Source organism: Barbus barbus (assembly GCF_936440315.1).
Source record: "Barbus barbus genome assembly, chromosome: 26".
NCBI classification, from domain to species: Eukaryota; Metazoa; Chordata; class Actinopteri; order Cypriniformes; family Cyprinidae; genus Barbus; species Barbus barbus.
Window position 1 is genome coordinate 14,517,676 of NC_136754.1, and position 12,006 is coordinate 14,529,681.

Below are 12,006 nucleotides of genomic sequence, written 5' to 3' on the forward strand. Positions count from 1 at the left end.
CAGAATTTGGCACAGTCACACCTGAAAAGCAAAGAGTTGTGGCAGCGAAGCACAACCGAACAGACTGCAGATATCAAAACTTCAGCAGCTGCATTAAAGTCCCTTTAATCCATGCTGAAATTGAAAAAAAATTAAATAAAACATATACATAAGAGATCTTCTATTGCATTACTATAAATTAATATTATTAAATGATTATATGTATATGATTATATGTATATAAGTATGTATGTGTACACACACACACACACACACACACTGCTGTTCATAAGTTTTTAATATACTTTAAAATAAAATTTCTTCCTTTGATGCTAAGCTGAATTTTGATCAGCCATTAATATCTCCAGTCTTCACTTCAGTGTCATGTGATCATTCAGAAATCATTAAAATATGCTGATTTATTATCAATTTTGGGAACATTTCTGCCGCTAAGTATTTTTTGAGACCCGTGATACCTTTTTCAGGATTATTTGATGAATAAAATGTTGAAAACACAGCATTTACTCAAAATATATATCATTTCTAACAATATAAGATTCTAACAATATGCTTTTTTATCAATTTAACACATCCTTGGAGATTGAAAATATTAATAAAAAAAAATATATATAATAATAATAATAAATACTGACCCCAAACCTTTGAACAGTAGTGCATGTATTGTTACAAAAGATTTCGGTAATACTTTAGAATAGGGAACACTTATTCACTATATACGACTTTTCCCTCAATAAATTCCTAATTTGTAGTTGTTAAGTTTAGGTATTGGGTAGAATTAGGGATGTAGAACAAGGTCATGTAGAATAAGGCATTAATGTGTGTTTCATTACTACTAATAAATTGCTAATATTCTAGTAATATACATGCTAATAAGCAACTAGTTCAGAAACCATTAAATAAAGTGTTACCAATATTTCTAATATATATATATATATATATATATATAAATATATATTATGTGTGTGTGTGTGTGTGTGTGTGTGTGTGTGAGAGAGAGAGAGAGAGAGAGACAGACAGACAGACAGAGACAGACTTAAAATAATTTATAATTAATGTTTTAGGAATGAAATGACAAACAAAGCATGACAGTATGGAACAAGACAATTAGTTCAATTAGCTTTGTTCTTTCTCAAATATTCGTATTTGCAACAAAAACTATTCTTGATGCACATTTTTTTTTTTATACATTTTCAACATCTTTATCAACAGATTTTAGATTAGTCCTAAAAAAATAATTATTAATTTTCAGCATGCCTCGCACAAATAATTCCACACCAGAATGCAGTGTGCTGATCTGAAAATATATTTTTTTTAACTGCACTGGGGTTGGTTAATGACTTCAACCGAGTGTAAAAAGAACAATTTGTCCCAGTCTGTTGCAAGCCAAAAACAATAGACATAAGTCTTCCAGAACAGCTTAGTGAATATAAGTCCTCAGCAACGGTGAAACAGACACTTTCATCAAAAAAGACCGATTACAAAGACAACTTACTCTTGTCATTGTCAGCCAAGATTTTTTCAAAGACCTTAGAACTACTTAAAAAGCATAAGCTTTATGTCTACACCACACTGCTGTTCTGCAGGAGGTCTTATCACTGGTGACAGCAAACAACAATTATGTCTGCCATTGTCATATCAAGCTAGCATTGAGATATGCGCCTGTCTCGCTGTCTGCTATAGCGCTGACCATGCTGAAAGAATAACAATCTCAGACATGACAGGACAGAGAGCCAGCTGGCCAATCTGAAACACAGTGGCCCCTGTATTTCAACCTTTGGACATTGTTAATGGTGTAAAGCCTAAAGCTTAGCTCACAAGTGACCTTAGAGGGAGAATACCATCAGTCTAGTACATTACAGACCCATTGGTTTTAGTCCAAACATGTCTCTGTTCTCATGTCTCTGAGTCACATTGGGCACTTTTAGATGGCACTGTTTATCTAGTCGTTTCAGAGTCTTCTGAGGCTGTTCCTCTGAGAATTTACACAAAGGCCTGTTTCTCTCCACATTCCCCTTGAAAGAGAATGCTAATCAGATGCTAGTCCATAGAGTTGTTTTGTTATTCAATACAGTGCACATACCAAAACTTTAATTAATTCCCCTACTAATTGACATTTATTCATGAATTCTTAATTGCACTTCTACACTGTAAGTTGTGAAGTATTCGAAATCCATTCCAACTTGGATTTCCTCAAAGAAATATAAAGGCATTTTGAAGTTGTAAAGTACATTAAGGCAAAGGCAACCCACTTTATGTACAATAAAACAGCTTTTATTAAGCTACTGATATATGACTGGATATGACCGGATTCTTCATCTCATATGCATGTACATGATTCTTCAAAACTACTGTTCGTTCTACTGTATGTGCATTTTTTTTTTTCAATAAAGAGGATTAAGATATCCCATATGTTGCAAGAGCAAAGTCCACCTTTCAATCCTTTTGTTAATATAGAGACAATTATCCCTTCAACCCATTACCTTAGTAGATCCTCTTTATGCTCAAAGCAGCACTGAGCCTATAAAGCCACGAGACCCCAAATGTTCAGCCTCAGTGTTTCAGAAAAGTCCCTGTGCAGCAGAGCAGGGACGTGATGGAACAGCTCGTCAAAGAGAAATAAAGGGAGAGGGAAGTCTGTTATTGAGGACAGAGGAAAGAAGGGGTATTGTCATTGACCCTCCTCCATGCCCTACGGTGAGGATCCCACATATCCATTTCCAGACTTTTTTTGGGTCACCAGATATGGCACACCCATTTTGCAATGTAAGGACTATGTCACTTTGTCCTGTGCAGCCTCAGCTTGGGGAATAAAAAAAAGTGGAAAATAAAAGAAGGAATAAAGGACGGCAAAATATTTTCACTGTGCCTTTCATGATCTACTGATGATAATTTTTTAAATTATGAATTGTGGAGATTCCACAATCAGGGTACAAAAAGTGTTTGAAATATATAAATATATATATATATATATATATATATATATATATATAAAGGCTGTTTATTTAATTAAAAATGAACTATGGTTAGCAAAACATTAAAATAAATAAAAGTAAACGGATTTAAAGATGCACATTAATCCAAATTTAACTCAGTAAGAACATGGTTTGAAATTGCTAAAAAAAAAAAAATCTTAAGGTAAGTAGCTAATAAAGCATATAGCTATATCTAATATATTTGTACTTATTTTTCAGTCAAGGTTAGATTTATGTTATATAACATAAAAATACTTCTAGTACTAGTGCTTTTAAAATGGCAAAAATGGCACCAAAGTCTACCATATTTGTAGAACGCACCATGAAACAAAGCATAGTCCCCAATGCCTCCATATTCTTCATATTCATCCCTCCATCTGCTCTAGAAAGATGAATAGCAGCAGTGGACTGTCATTATGTGTCTACAGACTACACTAGCTTCGAGTAATGAAAGAGTAACCCCTCTACTCCCTGGAGGACAAGAGCACTCCAGCCTCATCCGCACGCCTTTACCAAGGCATTTGTTTCAGCTAAGCACTTACAGCACAGCCAGCAGGTCTGTGATTGGCCATGTAACGGGGTGTCTGAGGGGATTTCTACTTGTCACATCACATCAAGAGGTAGATGCTCTGATGGCCATGGGTGCACTCATTTATTCATGTCCACTAAATTTAAAATTATGGGCTCTTTCTTGGGGAAACTCAAACAAAGTATTTTTCAATCCCCTGAGTGGTCATCACTCCCAATACATTTCTTTATTTCACATGTTGGTAAAACAGGAATGGGAAAACAATGTTCTAAGGACAACCACAAAGCATATAATGAATTGATAAGTCCAAGAGCAGCCATTCCGTGTGTGGGTTAAGCATTCACGCTTTTATGGCTTTATGCATTATTCATTCAGGATGCTATGGATGGCCATCCAGTAATAAGATATGACTCACCCGGGGTAAACACACACAAACCCCTGAATGAAGGAGCATGAGGGGTTATTGCTATCATCCTTGAATTCACGTGTGTTTGAAAAAGAGATGCAAATGTGATTTGCATCTGAAGTCATCCAGCCTTAGCCAGCATATAAATATTGCCTAAATAAACATCCAAATACTGTCAAAGAATTCACTTACAGTGCAGTAAAGGAGCTCCTGTTTCATGCACAATAATGAATAAGCTACATACTGTATGGAACTGCACTATACAGTATTTACTCACTTTTTGAAAGAAATGATACAATCAATAAGTCATGACAACATGTTTTGCCATTACTTTATTTCAGAATATTAATTTAACCAATTTTAACTTCATTTGTTTTAAGTTAAAGGGACTGAACATTAAGTTAGTTTGATATAATTGGTTTCAACTTGCACAGACAATTTAAATAGTTTAAAAAGTTTAAATAGGTAGATCGTTTTCTGTTTTTTTTACAGTGTGATAATCTTCTCTCATTTATGTGCACATATATTTAAATATGACACATCAAAACAACAGAAGAAAGAAAATCAGGTTTGGAACGACCATTCCTTTAATGCAAAATGTCTATGTAATGCTACACATCAAATTATAAAATGTAAATAATAAATAAATGTACACTACAGTTTAAAGGTTTGGTGATCATAGCATTTTATAAAGGAAATAAATCATTTAATTTAGCAAGGACATATTAAATTGATCAGTGAAAGTTAAGACATTTATAATGTTACAAAATATTGTTATTTCCAATAAAGGCTGATTTTTAATCTTTCTATTCAGCAAAGAATCCTAAGTGTTTTCAACTGTTTTCAGTTGTTTTCATCATTGAAAACACTTTACTTAAAGCCTTTATGTATGATGTATTATGAGGGTTATTAAAGGGTAATTATTCATAATGTGTATTGCAATACATTATATTTTGGCGTAAATAATTATAACCAAATTTAAAATGCATAGTGTAATAATGAATTGATAATAAGTGTTATAATGTATAAACTGTGGTTAAAATTATTCATGAGATTGTATAATCCATTATTAGGTACATTACAACGCATAATTAATGCGTTAAAACTACTTTTACAATACATTATACATAAAGTGTTACTGATAATATTAATAAATGTCTCTTGAGCAACATATAAGTATATTATTATGATTTCTGAAGGATCATGTGATACTGAAGACTGAAGTAATGATTGCTGAAAACTGTAATCACAAGAATAAATTGGATTTTAAAATATATTAAAAACACAACATTTATTTTAAATTGCAATACTATTTCATTATTTTACCATAATATTACTGTTTTCACTGTATTTCTCATCAAATAAATGGAATTTTGGTATAAGCATAAGAGACTTCTATCGGAAGAGAACTGAACTGGGCTGGACGATGAGATAACTGAATCAACAAACTTACTTTGACTGAAAAATTGACTTGCATTATTGACAAACTACTTTCCTTTTTAACAATGTAAAGCTGCTTTAACACAATTGCATAAAGCACTGTATAAATAAAGGTGATTTGCAGAAGCCATACACTACCTTTTTCAGTATGACTGTTCCCTCTTGAGTGTTCTTGTTGCTGTAAATATCGAACATGGAGCCTCCGTCACCAGGAACGATGCTATATTCCACTTCAGCATTCTTCCCAGAGTCCAGATCATGAGCTTTGACTCTTCCCACTGACGAGCCCACAGGTGAAGATTCAGGAATGCGCAGGTGAAAGATACCTGTCGAGATTCACAAACACCTTTCTCAGTGATCAAACTCTTCCCTCAGGAAAAGACGTAAGACTTTACATGTAGAAATTACTCTGAGAGGTAGTTAACAACAATCATCCACTAATCACTTTAGCAGCTCTGGAGAAAAGTGCTAGACTGCTAATCACATTCAACTCTATTTAGTTGTTTGTGTTTGGCAAGAGCCCTTGAGGACTTAATCATGGCCAATTATAAATCCGAGGTTCTTCTCAGGCCATGCATTACTGTTCAGTCCCTGTTTTGAAGATAGCCCCTCTTTGTTATCAATGCCTGCCATCCCCATTTTTGAAACTTCACGAAAAACTGCACTATGCAAACTTAAATTATTATAATTCATGAACGCTTTTGTATACAGACCTTGGAGGTTGGCCTCTTTTTAAAGGAGACAATTAGCAGATTATTACAGAGGTGAAATCATTTAATAACATTAAAATATTAAAAAGTTATAAAAGTTTAAATTTACTGTAAAACAAATGTATTATTAGTATTATTGTATTTTATATAAAATAAGATTTTTAAAAAATAGTTAAAAATCTAAAATTGCTATAAAATTAAAGCCATCTGTGTACATAAGTTGTGTTCCAAATTTGAAGTTGATATAAAAACAATTGAGGTTCATATGCAATTTTGTTTAGGCGTTATACAACAAACAGCCACCGGGTACCATTTAAACACCATTGAATTTTTTGTTGATGCATTTCTGTCACAAATCTATAACTTTCTCTCTCAATATTACATCTATAACAAAATAAACTCAGACCTTTCCAACGATATGTATTTTGTCAAGATTATAAAAAGTTTTGATTCTAAAAGACCTCTGTTCCTACATAATTTGTTAAAACAAATAAAAATGTCAAATTTAGAAGACTTAGACCTTTCCAATGATATATAGTTTGTCATGATTACATTAGGATTTAATTGTAATATAGTGAAGTAAACTTATGCGTCCCGTATACGGGGCGGTGACAGTTAAGGGTTAACTGAATTAAGCAATTCAAATAATAGACTAATTTTTAAGGTTTCCAAAGAGCAAAGCAAATATGAAACCATATTAAATTCACATTAAGATAAACCCCAGGGATAAACTGCTGCTGATATAGAAATGCTGACAGTCTACTGTAAGCTTCAGTGCACTCTAATGATTGCTACACAAATGTTTTTGAACATACTTTTAGAAAACCGTGGTGGGTTGTCGTTGACATCACGGAGAGTGATATTAATGGTTGTGGTCCCAGCTAAACCTCCAAGCTGGCCGCCCATGTCCTTAGCCTGTATGACCACCTGATACATTTCTTTAACCTCCCTATCCATGTTGGGTAAGGCAACTCTTATGATCCCTGATACAGAGAGAGAGAGAGAAACAGAGCATGTGAGAACATATACATTTCACCATAAATAAACTGATAGAGAGTCAATATTAGATAAATAATGGTAACAAAAATAAATAAATAAAATAATAATAGTAAGATCCAGCTTAAAGGAAAAGTTGTGGCCTAATGGTTAGAGAGTCAGACTCGTAATCCAAAGGTTGCGGGTTCGAGTCTCGGGCCAGCAGGGATTGTAGGTGGGGGGAGTGAATGTCCAGCGCTCTCTCCACCCTCAATATCACGACTGAGGTGCCCTTGAGCACGGCACCGAACCCCCAATTGCTCCCCGGGTGCCGCAGCATAAATGGCTGCCCATTGCTCCGGGTGTGTGTTCACTGCTGTGTGTGTGTGTTCACTGCTGTGTGTGTGCACGATGGATGGGTTAAATGCAGAGCACGAATTCTGAGTATGGGTCACCAGACTTGGCAGTATGCCACTTCACTTCACTTAATTTCTAGCAATATCATCGACTTGATTGCACAGATACTATTTAAACTGAATTGTGAATTCAATGATGAACTGCCTTTAACGGAAAATTGAGTGTTTACTCTTCTCCTTTTGCATTATTGACACACTATTCCTATTTCTTACTGTAAAACTGCTTTGACAATCTGTATTGTTAAATGCGCTATATAAATAAAGGTGACTTGACTTAATTTTTGTCAATTTATTTTTTTATACAACAAGTACAGAATTTGTAACTATATATATATATATATATATATATATACATACACACATATATAGTTCAGACCTACTAAAAGGTGTTTTTTTTATTTTTTATTCAGTCTCATTTGTCTTCATGAATAATTAAAATGGTTTAACCATTTACTTTTTTTTCTCATGTTTATTAACTTATTGTCATTCTGTGTTTCATTAATCAAGTGTCGTGGTATAATAAAGTATTTAATGAGTGTGCATGTGATGTGTTGTTAATTTTAAGACGGTCTCACGCTGTATCTAAATATGCTTACACTACTGCAATATTGTAACATTGTCAGGATTATGGACTGTTTTGTGTTTGTTTTCCTCCCAATGTGCTCCCATTGATCAAGTTTTCCCTCCGTGACATGACCATATTTGGTTTTCTTCCTGTTCCTGCTCCTAATGTGTTCATTGATTCCAGGTGTGTCTCGTCAGTTTCCCTCCTTTAGTCATGTATTTAAAGTGTTGTCTGCCCCATGCTTCCTTGTCAGGTCTTGTATGTTAACTTGTGCTATGTGTGTCTCCAGCCAGCTCTGTGTTACTCTTGGTTAGTTTATTAAAGGTTGTTGATTGTGAGAATTCTCCTGTGTCTCCGTGTTCCTTGTTCCTTCGCTTCAATGCAGTAGCAGCATCGTGACAAATATAGCCTACTTTAAAATATAATTTATTTCTTTGGCAAAGCAAAATTTTCAGCAGCTATTATTCCATTCTCCAGTGTCACATGATCCTTTCAGAAATAATTATAATATTCTGATTTGGTGCTCAAGAAACATTTTTTATTATTTTCAATGTTGAAAACGGCTATTTATTTTGTTTTAAATTCTGATACCTTTTTAATGATTGATGAGAAGAAAGATGAAACAAACAGCATTTATTTGAAATTAACAATTTGTAACAGTGTAAAAGTGTTTGATTAACTGAATGCACCCTAGCTGGAGAAAAAATTAATAAAAAAAACTTACTGAGCCTGAACTTTTAAAAGGTAACATACTTAGCTAGTACAGCTGAATGTGCCTAGAAAAACTAGAAAATACTTTCTTGATCTAATAGTTGCCTAGATTTAACGTAAATTTCCAAGAGTGACATTTGCTTAAAACAATTTAGTAACCTTAACGAACTCAGTAGAAAGTCACACCTTCAGTTCTACAGTTTGGACAGTGATAGACAGCAAGATGATTCTTACAGTTCAATGCTCTTCTGATGGACATAAAAGACCTATAACAATATTAAGAATTGAACAGGCCATCATTAATCTGTGCTGCAACGCTTTTGTGAGCCATATCATGAAAAGGCAAACCTCTGACATTCTTCTAAAGACTAATCAATCCTAATAGTTCCCCTCTCAGTGGAGCTGCTTTTTGATCAGGAGATGACGGCATGAATAAAATTCCAAAGGCAAAGCAGCAGAAAGGCTTTGGGCAGAAGAGAGTGCTGAATTCTGCAGAATGCAAAAGATCATGTGTTAAATACAACAACTCCCCAAAAATAAACCTTTCACCTGTCTTGGGGTCAACAGAGAAGTAGGGCTGCCCATGAAGGATGCTGTACACAATCCGTGCGCTGTTTCCATAAGTAGGGTCATCAGCATCAGTGGCGGTTATTTGCGTCACATATGTACCTGAATACAAACATGAAAGAGATGATAAGAGACAATAAAATGACACTAGAATTGACACATGCAGACAGTAATGATGAATACAGACCATAAAATCTTAAGATACTTCTCAATAAATGCCATCTCAAACAAATTTACTTATGATCGTACTGCAGTTGTAAACAAGCATACATTGTGTAACAGAGTTATGGTTTGTCTCAATTTGTTTAATCATATGTCAGCCAGAGGAGAAAGGGCTCCTTGCTGAGTTTTGCTTCCTCCAAGGGTTTCTTCCTCATCAGCTTAAACATCTCAGAGTTTTTGCTTGTAAGTGTCGCCTATGGCTTGCTCACTGGAGTTTGTAAAGCACTATTCTTTGTAAAGCTGCTTTAGAACAGTGTGTATTAAAAGCAATATATAAATAACAAGTATACAAATATACCGTATATGCACCTCTTAATGACTGAATCCAGTTGTTTCAATCAGACCCATTGCCACATATGTACAAAATCAAGCACTTAGCCATACAGTCTGCATTTACAAACATTTGTGAAAAAAGGGGTTGTTCTGAAGAGCTCACCTTTACAATAAGGCTGTTTGTGAAATTTCATCACTGCTAGATATTCCACAGTCAACTGAGGTATTATTGGAAATTTAAAGCATTTAGGAATAGCAGTACCTCAGCCATGAAGTAGGAGATAAAGTCACAGAGCAGGGTGACCGAATGCTGAGGCGCATATAGTGCGTAAAACTCACCAACACTCTGCTGATTCCATAGCTGAAGAATTCCTAAATTCCACTGAATTAATATCAGCACAAAAACTGTGTGGGGGGAGTCTCACAACACCAAGTACAATGCCAAGCGTTGAATAGAGTGGTGTAAAGTCGGTGTTTGTGTGCAAGTATCCTTGCAAACAGTAATTTAGGTCTTAAGTGAAAGCAAACAGCTGAGAAAGAAAACACATGTGTAACAGTATTGGATCTGGGCAGCTCTTAAAGTGAAAGCAGTATAATATTCCTGCTGTATGTCATTCATGTTAAAGGGGTGGTTGATTGAAATTTCACTTTTTAACGTTAGTTAGAGAGGTAATGTTGCTGTTTGAGCATAAATAATATCTGCAAAGTTGCGATGCTGACCGTTCAATGTAAACGGAGATATCATCTTTTAAAATTATGGCAGTTTAATGCCTATAAAACGGCTCGTAGGGACTACAACGAGTTACTTCCTGGGTCTGTGATGTCACAAACACTGATAATCCCTGGGAACATGCAACAAAGAGGGTGAAGCCATGCTGCGCTGCTTTAGAGAAGCATGCTGTCAAAACTAGCAGCTTAATCATGAGGACTTAAACTTCTAAAGCAGAGGTTCTTAATCCTGTTCCTCACGTTCTCCTGCTCTGCACACACTCTGATCTGCATCTCTCTCTCTCTCTCTCTCTCTGCTCAGCTCAAACAATGAACTGTTCCAATTATACACTTTATGTGTATAGACAGACAGATATTTTCACATAGCAATGAGAAGTGTTAAACATGGATGTGCATACGGTTGCCGTGCTGTATTAAAGCTTTAATCTGGATAAAACTGTATATTAAAAGCTAACATAAGCAGTAGCATTTACAAATAACAGCTTATCTAAAGGTATGAGACAACAACAAACAAAAAACATACCATTAAGGGCCATGCTTGCACAGGTTCTGCGCGATCCTCTTCACTAATATCCTCTGCATCTCAATCAGACTCAAATTGATAAGCAATATTAACAACGTCATTGTTTACAATACAACCGGAGCGTGACGTTTAAACATGCACTAGTTGGTTTAGTGAATCACAAAACACTGGGCTAGCTAACCAATCTGAGCCAATCACGTACTTCTGAGGGAGGAGCTTCATAAAACCAGGAAATCAGAGGAAATCAAAAGAGAAGGGACAGAGCAGTGTAGAATAAAAGATACTCTAGAAAAATCATGGGTGCACAATAATTTTTATAAAACCTAGTGAAACATTTTTATTTACAATTAAAAGTGAATAAGTGTAGGACTAAATCTGGTGAAATTATACACATTGCTCTTTGAATTGTTGTAAAATACATTCATGAAAAAACAAGCAAATACATTTATATATAAATATATATGCTAAAATTAAAAGACATTTCTTTTAAATCTATAGCACAGTAATGAAGGCAGCAACATATGATAGATAGGACAGAACAAGAAAGACTGTTAATAATCTTTCATTGCGCAAAAGTATTATAATATGTAAGGCTCCAATATAGAGCAGCAGAAAGTGCTTATGCGCATCCCGTGCGCAGAATTATGCACTTGAAGCGACACGGAGTCACAGCGCGCAGCCCTCTGAGTCCGCATAGAAACGTTCAAAGTACAAAGGGAAGAGATATTGATCCTGAATATCGGATCGATGCATCCCTAGTTCTATGGAGGAGTGATGAATCATGTTTCTCTGTTTGACAGTCTGATGGGCACGTCTGTATTTTAGAGGATGCCAGGAGACAGTCACCTGTCTGACTGCATTGTGCCAACTGTAACGTTTGGTGGAGGAGGGATAATGGCACTGTTTTCTGGCGCTGGGCTTTTTAAGGATGTATTTAGAAGACAATGTCATTAAAGTCTACATATAGC

The 12,006-nt window shown here is 35.0% G+C and overlaps 1 protein-coding gene across 2 annotated transcripts in view; it reads right to left on the reverse strand.

Moving 5' to 3' along the window:
- LOC306846276 (cadherin-12-like) overlaps window positions 1–12,006 on the reverse strand; it is a 48,561-nt gene that overhangs the window by 18,787 nt on the left and 17,768 nt on the right. Inside the window, exons 1-4 of one of the 2 annotated variants that reach the window (XM_079379533.1) lie at window positions 11,039–11,207; window positions 9,274–9,393; window positions 6,873–7,040; window positions 5,486–5,673 (exon numbers count right to left, since the gene is read on the reverse strand). In XM_079379533.1, coding sequence (XP_079235659.1) covers window positions 5,486–5,673; window positions 6,873–7,040; window positions 9,274–9,393; window positions 11,039–11,051 — 489 coding nt within the window. In that variant the 5' untranslated portion in view covers window positions 11,052–11,207. Of the gene's footprint in view, window positions 1–5,485; window positions 5,674–6,872; window positions 7,041–9,273; window positions 9,394–11,038; window positions 11,208–12,006 lie in introns of those variants that run through there. The other variant, XM_079379532.1, reaches the window with a different exon arrangement.